We start from the raw sequence: 16,176 nt of genomic DNA, 5'->3' as shown, positions 1-16,176 counted from the left end.
TTCCCTTTGTGTGTATATATATATATAGATCTCCTCTCCTCTGTATATATATATAGATCTCCTCTCCTCTGTATATATATATATTGCAGTAACACAAGTTTTGCTATACACATGTTTATTCCCTTTGTGTGTATTGGAACTAAACCAAAAAAGGAGGGAAAAAAGCTAATTGGACAAAATGTCACCAAACTCCAAAAATGATCTGGACACAATTATTGGCCCCTTTCATAATTGTGGATAAATAAGATTGTTTCCAGCATGTGATGTTCCTTTATACTCACCTGGGGCAAGTAACAGGTGTGGGTAATATACAAATCACACCTGAAAGCAGATAAAAAGGAGAGAAGTTCACTTAGTCTTTGCATTGTGTGTCTGTGTGTGCTACACTAAGCATGGACAACAGAAAGAGGAGAAGAGAACTGTCTGAGGACTTGGGAACCAAAATTGTGGAAAAATATCAACAATCTCAGGTTACAAGTCCATCTCCAGAGATCTAGTTTTGTCTTTGTCCACAGTGCACAACATTATCTAGAAGTTTACAACCCATGGCACTGTAGATAATCTCCCTGGGTGGGGACGGAAGAGAAAAATTATGAAAGGTGTCAACACAGGATCGTCCGGATGGTGGATAAGCAGCCCCAAACAAGTTCCAAAGATATTCAAGCTGTCCTGCAGGCTCAGGGAGCATCAGTGTCAGTGCGAACTATCCGCTATGGAGGAGACCCAGGAGGACCCCACCATGGAGGAGACCCAGGAGGACCCCACCATGGAGGAGACCCAGGAGGACCCCACCATGGAGGTGACCCAGGAGGACCCCACCATGGAGGAGACCCAGGAGGACCCCACCATGGAGGAGACCCAGGAGGACCCCACCATGGAGGAGACCCAGGAGGACCCCACCATGGAGGAGACCCAGGAGGACCCCACCATGGAGGAGACCCAGGAGGACCCCACCATGGAGGAGACCCAGGAGGACCCCACCATGGAGGAGACCCAGGAGGACCCCACCATGGAGGAGACCCAGGAGGACCCCACCATGGAGGAGACCCAGGAGGACCCCACCATGGAGGAGACCCAGGAGGACCCCACCATGGAGGAGACCCAGGAGGACCCCACCATGGAGGAGACCCAGGAGGACCCCACCATGGAGGAGACCCAGGAGGACCCCACCATGGAGGAGACCCAGGAGGACCCCACCATGGAGGAGACCCAGGAGGACCCCACTATGGAGGAGACCCAGGAGGACCCCACTATGGAGGAGACCCAGGAGGACCCCACTATGGAGGAGACCCAGGAGGACCCCACTATGGAGGAGACGCAGGAGGACCCCACTATGGAGGAGACCCAGGAGGACCCCACTATGGAGGAGACCCAGGAGGACCCCACTATGGAGGAGACGCAGGAGGACCCCACTATGGAGGAGACCCAGGAGGACCCCACTATGGAGGAGACCCAGGAGGACCCCACTATGGAGGAGACCCAGGAGGACCCCACTATGGAGGAGACCCAGGAGGACCCCACTATGGAGGAGACCCAGGAGGACCCCACTATGGAGGAGACCCAGGAGGACCCCACTGCTGACAAAGAGACATAAAAAAGAAAGACTACATTTTACCAAAATGAACTTGAGTAACCAAAATCCTTCTGGGAAAACGTCTTGTGGACAGATGAGACCAAGATAGATCTTTTTGGTAAAGCAAATCATTCTACTGTTTACCGAAAACGGAATGAGGCCTACAAAGAAAAGAACACAGTACCTACAGTGACATATGGTGGAGGTCAGTGATGTTTTGGGTTGTTTTGCTGCCTCTGGCACTGGGGGCCTTGAATGTGTACAAGACATCATGAAATCTGAGGATTACCAATGGATTTTGGGTCGCACTGTACAGCCCAGTGTCAGAAAGCTGGGTTTGTGTCCGAGATCTTGGGTCTTCCAGCAGGACAATGACCCCAAACATATGTCAAAAAGCCCCAGAAATGGATGGGAACAAAGTGCTGGAGAGTTCTGAAGTGTCAGCAATGAGTCCAGATCTAAATCCCATTGATCACCTGTGGAGAGATCTTATAATTACTGTTGGGAAAAGACGTCGTCCAATAAGAGACCGGGAGCAGTTTGTAAAGGAAGAGTCCAACATCCCGGCTGAGAGGTGTAAGGAGCTTATTGATGTTATAGGAAGAGTGGTCCAACATTCCGGCTGAGAGGTGTAAGAAGCTTATTGATGGTTATAGGAAGAGTGGTCCAACATTCCGGCTGAGAGGTGTAAGAAGCTTATTGATGGTTATAGGAAGACAATGATTTCACTTATTGTTTCCAAAGGGTGTGCAACCAAATATTAAGTTAAGGGTGCCAATAATTTTGTCCAGACCATTTTTGGAGTTTGGTGACATTATGTCCAATTTGCTTTTTTCCCTCCTTTTTTGGTTTAGTTCCAATACACACAAAGGGAATAAACATGTGTATAGCAAAACCTGTGTTACTGCAATTCTTTCCTGTGAGAAATACTTCATTTTCTAGAAAAATTTCAGGGGGGACAACATTTAGAGCCATGACTGTATATATGCGATGCCATATCAGTGTGGCCCCTCAGCGGTCCATGTACCATTCTCTTTACTTACACCTATCGTGGACGCCATGTAATCTGCGCACATTTCTGCAAAGTCCCGGCCCAACACCCCGTAATAAAGTCCGTAGAAGAGGAGGGAGATGCCGAAGTCCATGGCGTCCTCCGGTTTTATGCTGCAAAACAAGATCCAGAACATAAGAGGCTGTAAAGAAATGAGGAGGCTCAACGCTGCCCCCAAAGGAATTCTGTACATATTACAAGCCTCCCCTGCATGATACATGACCGCCATCTAGAGGACATTTGTAATATTGCATTTGGAGTTCAAAGCCATCAATCCTGAAAAGATTCCAGACCAGTGTTTACCCAAACAGTGTGTCTCCAGCTATTGGAAAACTACAACTCCCAGCATGCCCGGACAGCCGTTGGCTGTCCGGGTATGCTGGGATTTGTAGTTTTGCAACAGCTGGAAACACACGGATGGATGTCTCTTCCCGCAGTAAATACAGACTCACCGAAACAGCAGATTCAGACCGAACAGCGTAAACATGACTGCGATGTATCCCACGATGCCCGTCGCATAACTCATTTTATACAGCAGCAGGAACCATTTATACACCAGCCTGGGGAAAAAAACAGCAGAATAGTGAGTACAGCTCTGGAGTATAACACAGGATATAACTCAGGATCAGTACAGGATAAGTAATGTAATGTATGCACACAGTGATCTCACCAGCAGAATAGTGAGTACAGCTCTGGAGTATAATACTGGATATAACTCAGGATCAGTACAGGATAAGTAATGTAATGTATGTACACAGTGACCTCACCAGCAGAATAGTGAGTACAGCTCTGGAGTATAATACTGGATATAACTCAGGATCAGTACAGGATAAGTAATGTAATGTATGTACACAGTGACCCCACCAGCAGAATAGTGAGTACAGCTCTGGAATATAATACAGGATATAACTCAGGATCAGTACAGGATAAGTAATGTAATGTATGTACACAGTGACCTCACCAGCAGAATAGTGAGTACAGCTCTGGAGTATAATACAGGATATAATTCAGGATCAGTACAGGATAAGTAATGTAATGTATGCACACAGTGATCTCACCAGCAGAATAGTGAGTAGAGCTCTGGAGTATAATACTGGATATAACTCAGGATCAGTACAGGATAAGTAATGTAATGTATGTACACAGTGACCCCACCAGCAGAATAGCGAGTACAGCTCTGGGGTATAATACAGGATATAACTCAGGATCAGTACAGGATAAGTAATGTATGTACACAGTGACCTCACCAGCAGAATAGTGAGTGCAGCTCTGGAGTATAATACAGGATATAACTCAGGATCAGTACAGAATAAGTAATGTAATGTATGTACACAGTGATCTCACCAGCAGAATAGTGAATACAGCTCTGGAGTATAATACAGGATATAACTCAGGATCAGTACAGGATAAGTAATGTAATGTATGTACACAGTGACCTCACCAGCAGAATAGTGAGTACAGCTCTGGGGTATAATACAGGATATAACTCAGGATCAGTACAGGATAAGTAGTGTAATGTATGTACACAGTGACTCCACCAGCAGAATAGTGAGTACAGCTCTGGATTATAATACAGGATATAACTCAGGATCAGTACAGGATAAGTAATGTAATGTATATACACAGTGACCTCACCAGCAGAATAGTGAGTACAGCTCTGGAGTATAATACAGGATATAACTCAGGATCAGTACAGGATAAGTAATGTAATGTATGTACACAGTGACCTCACCAGCAGAATAGTGAGTACAGCTCCGGAGTATAATACAGGATATAACTCAGGATCAGTACAGGATAAGTAATGTAATGTAATGTACACGGTGACCTCACCAGCAGAATAGTGAGTACAGCTCTGGAGTATAATACAGGATATAACTCAGGATCAGTACAGGATAAGTAATGTAATGTATGTACACAGTGACCTCACCAGCAGAATAGTGAGTACAGCTCTGGAGTATAATACAGGATATAACTCAGGATCAGTACAGGATAAGTAATGTAATGTATGTACACAGTGACCTCACCAGCAGAATAGTGAGTACAGCTCTGGAGTATAATACAGGATATAACTCAGGATCAGTACAGGATAAGTAATGTAATGTATGTACACAGTGACCTCACCAGCAGAATAGTGAGTACAGCTCTGGGGTATCATACAGGATATAACTCAGGATCAGTACAGGATATGTAATGTAATGTATGTACACAGTGACCTCACCAGCAGAATAGTGAGTACAGCTCTGGAGTATAATACAGGATATAACTCAGGATCAGTACAGGATAAGTAATGTAATGTATGTACACAGTGACCTCACCAGCAGAATAGTGAGTACAGCTCTGGGGTATCATACAGGATATAACTCAGGATCAGTACAGGATAAGTAATGTAATGTATGTACACAGTGACCTCACCAGCAGAATAGTGAGTACAGCTCTGGAGTATATAATACAGGATATAACTCAGGATCAGTACAGGATAAGTAATGTAATGTATGTACACAGTGACCTCACCAGCAGAATAGTGAGTACAGCTCTGGGGTATAATACAGGATATAACTCAGGGTCAGTACAGGATAAGTAATGTAATGTATGTACACAGTGACCTCTCCAGCAGAATAGTGAGTGCAGCTCTGGAGTATAGTACAGGATATAACTCAGGATCAGTACAGGATCAGTAATGTATGTACACAGTGACCTCACCAGCAGAATAGTGAGTACAGCTCTGGAGTATAATACAGGATATAACTCAGGATCAGTACAGGATCAGTAATGTATGTACACAGTGACCTCACCAGCAGAATAGTGAGTACAGCTCTGGAGTATAATACAGGATATAACCCAGGATCAGTACAGGATAAGTAATGTAATGTATGTACACAGTGACCTCACCAGCAGAATAGTGAGTACAGCTCTGAGGTATAATACAGGATATAACCCAGGATCAGTACAGGATAAGTAATGTAATGTATGTACACAGTGACCTCACCAGCAGAATAGTGAGTACAGCTCTGAAGTATAATACAGGATATAACTCAGGATCAGTACAGGATAAGTAATGTAATGTATGTACACAGTGACCTCACCAGCAGAATAGTGAGTACAGCTCTGGAGTATAATACAGGATATAACTCAGGATCAGTACAGGATAAGTAATGTAATGTATGTATACAGTGACCTCACCAGCAGAATAGTGAGTGCAGCTCTGGAGTATAATACAGGATATAACTCAGGATCAGTAGAGGATAAGTAATGTAATGTATATACACAGTGACCTCACCAGCAGAATAGTGAGTACAGCTCTGGGGTATAATACAGGATATAACTCAGGATCAGTACAGGATAAGTAATGTAATGTATGTACACAGTGACCTCACCAGCAGAATAATGAGTACAACTCTGGAGTATAATACAGGATATAACTCAGGATCAGTACAGGATAAGTAATGTAATGTATGTACACAGTGACCTCACCAGCAGAATAGTGAGTACAGCTCTGTAGTATAATACAGGATATAACTCAGGATCAGTACAGGATAAGTAATGTATGTACACAGTGACCTCACCAGCAGAATAGTGAGTGCAGCTCTGGAGTATAATACAGGATATAACTCAGGATCAGTACAGGATAAGTAATGTAATGTATGTACACAGTGACCTCACCAGCAGAATAGTGAGTACAGCTCTGGGGTATAATACAGGATATAACCCAGGATCAGTACAGGATAAATAATGTAATGTATGTACACAGTGACCTCACCAGCAGAATAGTGAGTGCAGCTCTGGAGTATAATACAGGATATAACTCAGGATCAGTAGAGGATAAGTAATGTAATGTATGTACACAGTGACCTCACCAGCAGAATAGTGAGTACAGCTCTGTAGTATAATACAGGATATAATTCAGGATCAGTACAGGATAAGTAATGTATGTACACAGTGACCTCACCAGCAGAATAGTGAGTACAGCTCTGGAGTATAATACAGGATATAACTCAGGATCAGTACAGGATCAGTAATGTCTGTACACAGTGACCCCGGGGTAATGTATAGTGTATACAGTGGGGGGGTCCTCACCTCGGGGTGGTCTGTTCCAGAGGTTTCCGTGTGGCTCTGTAGGTTATAAACGCTGTGATCAGAGAGAAGAGGATCCAGATTCCCAGGAATCTCCACCAATGAAGCTTCACAGTGAAGTACACAGGAACAATCCACATTTGGAACAGAGTCACCATCTGCAAGGAGGAGAAGTTTTCAGTAATAATCCAGTTTGTATTAAGTCACAATCTACTGCAGAGCACGATGGGAATCCTTCTGCGCTGACACATAGACCCAGCAGAACTGTGAACGCTGCTCTGGGTGTGACTGGAGTACAAGACAGCTGGAAATAGAGACCTGGGAGGACTTGGGAGAGATGTCCTGTAGAACTAAAATTACGGCCCTAAGTTCTATAAATGTGTAGGGAGCTGATCAGTGTAGTGATCTCCCACACTGCTGCCCCCTACTGGTTACGTTGGGAACAGCAATGACTTTTCCAGGTTGTAAGCTGCACCCTTTCCCTGCTTCTCCACAGTAACTTTATTCTACCACCGGCTCTTCAGCTGCATCATATCGCTGGAATATACTGTGTCGGTGTACAATTATGTCAGCAGTGATGTATGTTCATTTTTTTTTTTTTAAATACAATATACAGTGACTCCTCCGTCCCCCCCCCCCCCCCCCGACCTACGATGGCCCCGACATACGATAATTTCTAATAATTTCTCTCAGAGGCAGCATCAACATCCGATGGTTTTGTATGTCGGGGCCATCGCATAAACGGCTATCCGACAGCACAGACTGCTTCAGCTGCCACCGGATAGCCGTTTACGGTGCCCCGTGTGGTCCGCTGACGATCACTTACCTGTCCTCGGGGCTCCGGCGCGTCCTCTTCAGGATCCCCTGCATCTTCAGCGCTCTCCATCGTAGTCATCACGTCATTGCGCACGCCGTCCAGTCATCCAATAGGAGCGGCGTGCACAGAAACGTGATGACGGCGATGAAGAGACGCAGCAGAGACGGTCCGGGGACACGGCGACAGCGATGGAGGGAGACATCCAGGGCAGCGGTGAGGGACAGGTGAGTACTGTATAACCTCCTATAAGTGAATGAGCGCAGATATACTGCCCGGATCTATAAACATTTCTCTGATCCTAACCAGAAGGCCGGGAATCAAGAGGTGAGTGCCACAAGGTGAAGAGTTCATGGTGCCCGTGCTTCCACTCAGTGAGCCAGTACTCCCAGTGAGTTTCGGCACCTCGGGGTCACCACTCCCTGGAGCACTAAAGTACCTCGGCTCTAGACCCTCTCAGCCTCATGGCGAGACCCGGAGGGAACAGGTCACATTGGGGCAGCTGTCGAGCTGATTACACAGAACCAGCCCCGGAACGCCCCGGTACACCTGTCCCTACCATGCAGCACCCATCCCCACCAGCTCCACACAGGTGTCCCCGCCACCGGCATGAAACTAATAAGAACAGATACTACACTTGATCTTAGCCAAAAGGCCGAGAAGCGATGAAGAGAAGTTGAGCAGTATTGGTGTAATCCACTGTAGGGAGCGGGGGTTGTACATGAATGCAAACTCTATGGAGATAAAATATGATGGAGACGGGGGAAGGTGACATACAGTAGGGAGCAGGGAGGTATATATATATATATATATATATATATACACACACACACACACATATACATACACACACACACCCACACACAAACAGCAGTGTGCTGCTGTATTCTCCTGCGTGTGTATGTCGGGTCCATGCAATAGTTGTGTATCAGTATGTGCTGGCCAAAATATTATATTATAATATATATATATATATATATATATATATATATACACACACACACACACATACATACACATATATACACACAAACACACACACACACACAGTAACCCCCCCCCCCCCCCCCGACATGCGATGGCCCCGACATATGATCAAATCGACATACGATGCTTTTATATGTCGGGGCCATCGCATTAACTGCTATCCGACTGCGCAAAATGCTTAAGCTGCTGTCGGATAGCAGTTTAAGAAGCCTGGACAGGCTCACTTACCAACCCCGCTGCTCCGGGTCCACTTCGCGATCCTCCGGTGTCTTCTGCATCTTCTCCGGGGTCCGGACCTCGCTTTCCGGCGTCGTTATTACATCGCTACACATACCGGCCCAGTGCAACAACGTAATAACGCCACCAGAAAGCGAGGCCCGGACATCGGAGAAGATGTGGAAGAAGCCGGAGGATCCCAAAGAAGACGCTGGAGCAGCGGGACAGCATCGGGAGCAGTGAGGACGCGGTCTGGAGCGGCGGGGACAGGTAAGAAGCAAATCAATTAGATTTTGTTCTCCTGTTCCAGACACATACAGTAGGGGGTAGCAGTGAGCTCGAGCTGAAACCTATTACCTATCCCAGTGTTTCCCAACCAGGGGGCACTGACACTATTGTGTATAAGTAAATTGTACCTTTCCTGGAGCTGATGGTGGTTAACAAGCTTACAAAATCATCTTTTTATTTCTTAGCTAAGAGTCAAACAGGCGGAGTTAAGTTGCTTAACCTCTTCAGGACGCTGGGCGCATGCATACGCCCGTGGGATTTACGGTCCCCGCCGTTAGCCAGTTGGGATGCATCCCGGCATATCACCCAGGGGGGTCCTGAGACCCCCCATGTCGGCGATCGCAGAAAATCGCATGTCAATTCAGTCATGCAATTTTCTGCTATTCCGGGCTGATCAGGTCTCTGGTGACCCGATCACTGGAAAATAGGGATGATCGGAGCTGTCAGTGACAGCCCCGATCATCCTGAGGGATAGGAGCGAGGTCGCAGTGCTGCGATCTCCTCCTATCCCCTGCCGTTGATCAGAACTGATTCTGACCAATGGCAGCGCAGGACAGTGGGTTGCCATGGCAACCCCCGTTCTGTCCACCCCTGGATGTCGTGGGGAACGTGGGGAGAAGATGGAGGCCAGTACCTGGAGTAGAAGATGCCTGGGGACCCCCAATCGTCGCTGGAGACAGGCACAGGTAGGGAAACCACATTTAGGGAAGAGAAATGAAAGTAAAGTGAAGTGATCCTAGTGGCAACCACTAGGAAGGCCAAATTGCAACTCCCAGCATGCCCAGACAGCCAAAGGCTGTCAGGGCATGCTCGGAGTTGTAGTTTTGCAACATCTGGAGGGTCACAGTTTGGAGACCACTGTTACAGTGGTGCCCAAACGGTAGCCCTCCAGATGTTGCCAAACTACAACTCTCAGCATGCCTAGACTGCCCAGGCATGCTGGGAGTTGTAGTTCTGTAACATCTGTCCCTTCAGATTTTGCAGTTTTCATGAAATTTTTAAAAATTGCTGCTCTACTTTGAAATTTTTATTGTGTTTGTGAATAAAAATAAAATGTATTTACAATATCCATTTTCCTTACAAGTAGAGAGCTTCAAAGTTAGAAAAATGCTAAATTTTCATGAAATTTTGGGATTTTTCACCAAAAAAGGATGCAAGTAACGCCGAAAATTTACCACCAAAATAAAGTAGAATATGTCACGAAAAAAACCAATCTCAGAATCAGAATATTCGGTAAAAGCGTTTTCACGTTATTGATTCGTAAAGAAACGGTGGTCAGAATTGCAAAAAAGGGCTGCGTCCTTAAGGGGTTAAGTGTCACAGCCCAACATCCTTCCTTCCTTGATCACACCTCCCAGCCCCTCCTTGGCTTACAATAAAAGGGGGAAGGCTGGGAGGTAGTGATGGAAAGTGACAATTTGTGGCACTTAAGCTGCTCAGCTCCGCCTCCTTGACACTTGGCTGAGAAATAATATGAAGATTTCTGGCAACCGCCGTCAGCTCCAGGAAAGTGCTGTCTCCTTCTATATCCTAATGGTGTCTGCAGTTCTTAGAGGCAAAACTCTGCAGTGAAAACAGACAGGTCCCCAATTATATCCTATAAAGCCATGAGCCGTAATCCTATACGGCACAGTATCCTGACAACAGCAGGAGTTCCCCATATACAGGACCACCACCCCCATATACAGGACCACCACCCCATATACAGGACCACCACCCCATATACAGGACCACCACCCCATATACAGGACCACCACCCCATATACAGGACCACCACCCCATATACAGGACCACCACACCATATAAGACTATACACTGAGTTATAGGTAACACATCGGCCCTCACATTGTAGGAGCGCGGGTGCCTCTGTTTCCATTGCACCAGCAGCAGCTGAGCCACCACCAGAGTGGCGATGAGGATGAGGACCATCTCCGCGTGCATGGCCTCGTGGCCCCGGTGCTTGGCGTGCATCCTGGCATGTTCCACCCTGCAACCAGACAGAAAGACGTCACTCTGTGCATAAAATACTGCTGCTACATACACAGGAACAGCTATTCATCTATTACTGCGAACCATCAGCCCCTACATCATGTCTGAGAGGAAGTAACAGCCCCGCCCCCTGTATGACATCACTGATATAATATAATGACATGTGATCACAGCCCCGCCCCCTGTATGACATCACTGATATAATATAATGACATGTGATCACAGCCCCGCCCCCTGTATGACATCACTGATATAATATAATGACATGTGATCACAGCCCCGCCCCCTGTATGACATCACTGATATAATATAATAGTAATATAATGACAGCCCCGCCCTCTGTATGAAATCACTGATATAATATAATGACATGTGATCACAGCCCCGCCCCCTGTATGACATCACTGATATAATATAATATAATGACATGTGATCACAGCCCCGCCCCCTGTATGACATCACTGATATAATATAATGACATGTGATCACAGCTCCGCCCCCTGTATGACATCACTGATATAATATAATGACATGTGATCACAGCCCCGCCCCCTGTATGACATCACTGATATAATATAATGACATGTGATCACAGCCCCGCCCCCTGTATGACATCACTGATATAATATAATAGTAATATAATGACATGTGATCACAGCCCCGCCCCCTGCATGACATCACTGATATAATATAATGACATGTGATCACAGCCCCGCCCCCTGTATGACATCACTGATATAATATAATGACATGTGATCACAGCCCCGCCCCCTGTATGACATCACTGATATAATATAATATAATGACATGTGATCACAGCCCCGCCCCCTGTATGACATCACTGATATAATATAATATAATGACATGTGATCACAGCCCCGCCCCCTGTATGACATCACTGATATAATATAATGACATGTGATCACAGCCCCGCCCCCTGTATGACATCACTGATATAATATGACATGTCATCACAGCCCCGCCCCCTGTATGACATCACTGATATAATATAATAGTAATATAATGACATGTGATCACAGCCCCGCCCCCTGTATGACATCACTGATATAATATAATAGTAATATAATGACATGTGTTCACAGCCCCGCCTCCTGTATGACATCACTGGTATACTATAATGACATGTGATCACAGCCCCGCCCCCTGGATGACATCAGTCAGTGACGCTCCTCACCTCCATCGTTCCTCAGGGGCCAGGTCTGACAGATCCACCTGCTGGAGACAAAGAGACAGTGATCCAGGAACAAGAGAGACATATAGGACATGTGACACCTCCAGCACCATTATAAGCTCTGCAGGTTACCGGCCCTTTAAGGTCACATGACTAGTGCAGAGGATTAGGAGATGAAGGTCAGAGCTGCTGTGAGGGGAGGTAACATTAAAGCCGCGCACCCTCCGGCGTCTCCTAAAACAAATACAGCCGGGGCGCCAAGACTTGTGCAAACACTACAGAGCGCTAAGTGCCAACCCGTGTGTGAAGCAACCAGAGAGAGAGTAGTGTCTACAGTGCAGGGGGATCAGCTCCACGGATACAGTGTAAGACACATCCATAATGTGTTCATTCACTGACAGTAAGCAGAGATCTGAAAAGCAAGACACTATTGTGTATTGCAGTGTATCCCAACCAGGGTGCCTCCAGCTGTTGCTAAACTACAACTCTCAGCATGTCCGGACAGCCAAAGGCTGTCCGGGCATGCTGGGAGTTGCAGTTTTGCAACAGCTGGAGGCACCCTGCTTGGGAAACACTGGTGTATTGTATCCTGCCGGTCACCACAAGGACAGTGCGCGATCTGGATCTGCAGGTTTCTGATCTCTGGAGAATCCGGTTCCTCCGTTCTCCCTCCGGGCACAAGACCCTGACAGTGCAGGAGAAGTAATTTATCTCCTCTCCAAGATCACTGCTTCCTGTCAGGAAACGGAATCATTCTTGTTTATATACAGACACTAAAAACCTGTCCTGATCTAACACAGTGACAGGAGGAGGAGATGAGGGACAGGACTCACACAGTGACAGGAGGAGGAGGTGGGGGACAGGACTCACACAGTGACAGGAGGAGGAGATGAGGGACAGGACTCACACAGTGACAGGAGGAGGAGATGAGGGACAGGACTCACACAGTGACAGGAGGAGGAGATGAGGGACAGGACTCACACAGTGAGAGGAGGAGGAGATGAGGGACAGGACTCACACAGTGACAGGAGGAGGAGATGAGGGACAGGACTCACACAGTGACAGGAGGAGGAGGTGGGGGACAGGACTCACACAGTGACAGGAGGAGGAGATGAGGGACAGGACTCACACAGTGACAGGAGGAGGAGAGGAGGACAGGACTCACACAGTGACAGGAGGAGGAGATGAAGGACAGGACTCACACAGTGACAGGAGGAGATGAAGAGGGACAGGACTCACACAGTGACAGGAGGAGGAGATGAGGGACAGGACTCACACAGTGACAGGAGGAGGAGATGAGGGACAGGGCTCACAGTGACAGGAGGAGGAGATGGGGGACAGGACTCACACAGTGACAGGAGGAGGAGATGAGGGACAGGACTCACACAGTGACAGGAGGAGGAGATGAGGGACAGGACTCACACAGTGAGAGGAGGAGGAGATGAGGGACAGGACTCACACAGTGACAGGAGGAGGAGGTGGGGGACAGGACTCACACAGTGACAGGAGGAGGAGATGAGGGACAGGACTCACACAGTGACAGGAGGAGGAGATGAGGGACAGGACTCACACAGTGAGAGGAGGAGGAGATGAGGGACAGGACTCACACAGTGAGAGGAGGAGGAGATGAGGGACAGGACTCACACAGTGAGAGGAGGAGGAGATGAGGGACAGGACTCACACAGTGACAGGAGGAGGAGATGAGGGACAGGACTCACACAGTGAGAGGAGGAGGAGATGAGGGACAGGACTCACACAGTGACAGGAGGAGGAGGTGGGGGACAGGACTCACACAGTGACAGGAGGAGGAGATGAGGGACAGGACTCACACAGTGACAGGAGGAGGAGATGAGGGACAGGACTCACACAGTGACAGGAGGAGGAGAGGAGGACAGGACTCACACAGTGACAGGAGGAGGAGATGAAGGACAGGACTCACACAGTGACAGGAGGAGATGAAGAGGGACAGGACTCACACAGTGACAGGAGGAGGAGATGAGGGACAGGACTCACACAGTGACAGGAGGAGGAGATGAGGGACAGGGCTCACAGTGACAGGAGGAGGAGATGGGGGACAGGGCTCACACAGTGACAGGAGGAGGAGATGAGGGACAGGACTCACACAGTGACAGGAGGAGGAGATGAGGGACAGGACTCACACAGTGACAGGAGGAGGAGATGGGGGACAGGACTCACACAGTGACAGGAGGAGGAGATGAGGACAGGACTCACACAGTGACATGAGGAGGTGATGAGGACAGGACTCACACAGTGACAGGAGGAGGAGAGGAGGACAGGACTCACACAGTGACAGGAGGAGGAGAGGAGGACAGGACTCACACAGTGACAGGAGGAGGAGAGGAGGACAGGACTCACACAGTGACAGGAGGAGGAGAGGAGGACAGGACTCACACAGTGACAGGAGGAGGAGATGGGGGACAGGACTCACACAGTGACAGGAAGAGGAGATGAGGGACAGGACTCACACAGTGACAGGAGGAGGAGATGAGGGACAGGACTCACACAGTGACAGGAGGAGGAGATGAGGGACAGGACTCACACAGTGACAGGAGGAGGAGATGAGGGACAGGGCTCACACAGTGACAGGAGGAGGAGATGAGGGACAGGGCTCACACAGTGACAGGAGGAGGAGATGAGGGACAGGACTCACACAGTGACAGGAGGAGGAGATGAGGGACAGGACTCACACAGTGACAGGAGGAGGAGGACAGGACTCACACAGTGACAGGAGGAGGAGGACAGGACTCACACAGTGACAGGAGGAGGAGATGAGGGACAGGACTCACACAGTGACAGGAGGAGGAGATGAGGGACAGGACTCACACAGTGACAGGAGGAGGAGATGAGGGACAGGACTCACACAGTGACAGGAGGAGGAGATGAGGGACAGGACTCACACAGTGACAGGAGGAGGAGATGAAGAGGGACAGGACTCACACAGTGACAGGAGGAGATGAAGAGGGACAGGACTCACACAGTGACAGGAGGAGGAGATGAGGGACAGGACTCACACAGTGACAGGAGGAGGAGATGAGGGACAGGACTCACACAGTGACAGGAGGAGGAGATGAGGGACAGGACTCACACAGTGACAGGAGGAGGAGATGAGGGACAGGACTCACACAGTGACAGGAGGAGGAGATGAGGGACAGGACTCACACAGTGACAGGAGGAGGAGATGGGGGACAGGACTCACACAGTGACAGGAGGAGGAGATGAGGGACAGGACTCACACAGTGACAGGAGGAGGAGATGGGGGACAGGACTCACACAGTGACAGGAGGAGGAGATGGGGGACAGGGCTCACAGTGACAGGAGGAGGAGATGAGGGACAGGACTCACACGGTGACAGGAGGAGGAGATGGGGGACAGGACTCACACAGTGACAGGAGGAGGAGATGGGGGACAGGACTCACACAGTGACAGGAGGAGGAGATGAGGGACAGGACTCACACAGTGACAGGAGGAGGAGATGGGGGACAGGACTCACACAGTGACAGGAGGAGGAGATGAGGGACAGGCTTGTTACATGGGATGAGGAGGGGGACATGACAGGTTTGGGGGCGGGGACTGGGTAATGGTGTCCGGAGGTGACATGACTGGGGGAGGGGGTGTCAGGACGGGGTCTTGCCGGGATGGTTGGGGGGTGGTCTCCGCTGTACACACACTCGGCCCCCCTCCTCCCCTATATTAGACCCCCGGCCGGTCTCACCTCCTCCGCCGCCTCCCTCACCCCGGCATCCCCGATCTCCACCTCCAGCACAGCCGCAGCCATCTTTCGCCACGACTGCGAGTTCCGGGGAACAAGAACCAATCAGACAACGTCTTCCGGCGCCGCCGCTCACCCAATCAGAGCGCGGATCCTCGATCAACTGACACTAACCACGTGACCAACAATCTTGACGGATGACGTTGGATAGCAGCCATATTTGTACACCCATCTCGCTACCTCTGCGGCCCCGGGAAGCTGCTGC

General features: G+C 48.7%; 1 protein-coding gene and 1 pseudogene across 2 annotated transcripts in view; both read right to left on the bottom strand.

Annotated features, from left to right (window-relative positions):
- The window catches only part of RNF121 (ring finger protein 121), a gene marked incomplete at its 3' end in the record, with an annotated part of 19,725 nt that extends 3,610 nt beyond the window's left edge, over positions 1–16,115 (bottom strand). The window contains 6 exon segments of one of the 2 annotated variants that reach the window (XM_056561055.1): positions 2,617–2,737; positions 3,077–3,184; positions 6,699–6,853; positions 10,846–10,987; positions 12,185–12,225; positions 15,915–16,115. In XM_056561055.1, the coding sequence (XP_056417030.1) occupies positions 2,617–2,737; positions 3,077–3,184; positions 6,699–6,853; positions 10,846–10,987; positions 12,185–12,225; positions 15,915–15,977 (630 nt within the window). 2 annotated transcript variants of the gene reach the window in all.
- Positions 8,087–8,176, bottom strand: LOC130359869 (U2 spliceosomal RNA; annotated as a pseudogene).
- Positions 16,116–16,176: the final 61 nt, after the last annotated feature.

Source organism: Hyla sarda, chromosome 2 (assembly GCF_029499605.1).
Source record: "Hyla sarda isolate aHylSar1 chromosome 2, aHylSar1.hap1, whole genome shotgun sequence".
Taxonomy (NCBI): domain Eukaryota; kingdom Metazoa; phylum Chordata; class Amphibia; order Anura; family Hylidae; genus Hyla; species Hyla sarda.
The sequence above is the reverse complement of the archived record's forward strand: the minus strand, read 5'-3'. Positions and strand labels throughout refer to the sequence as shown.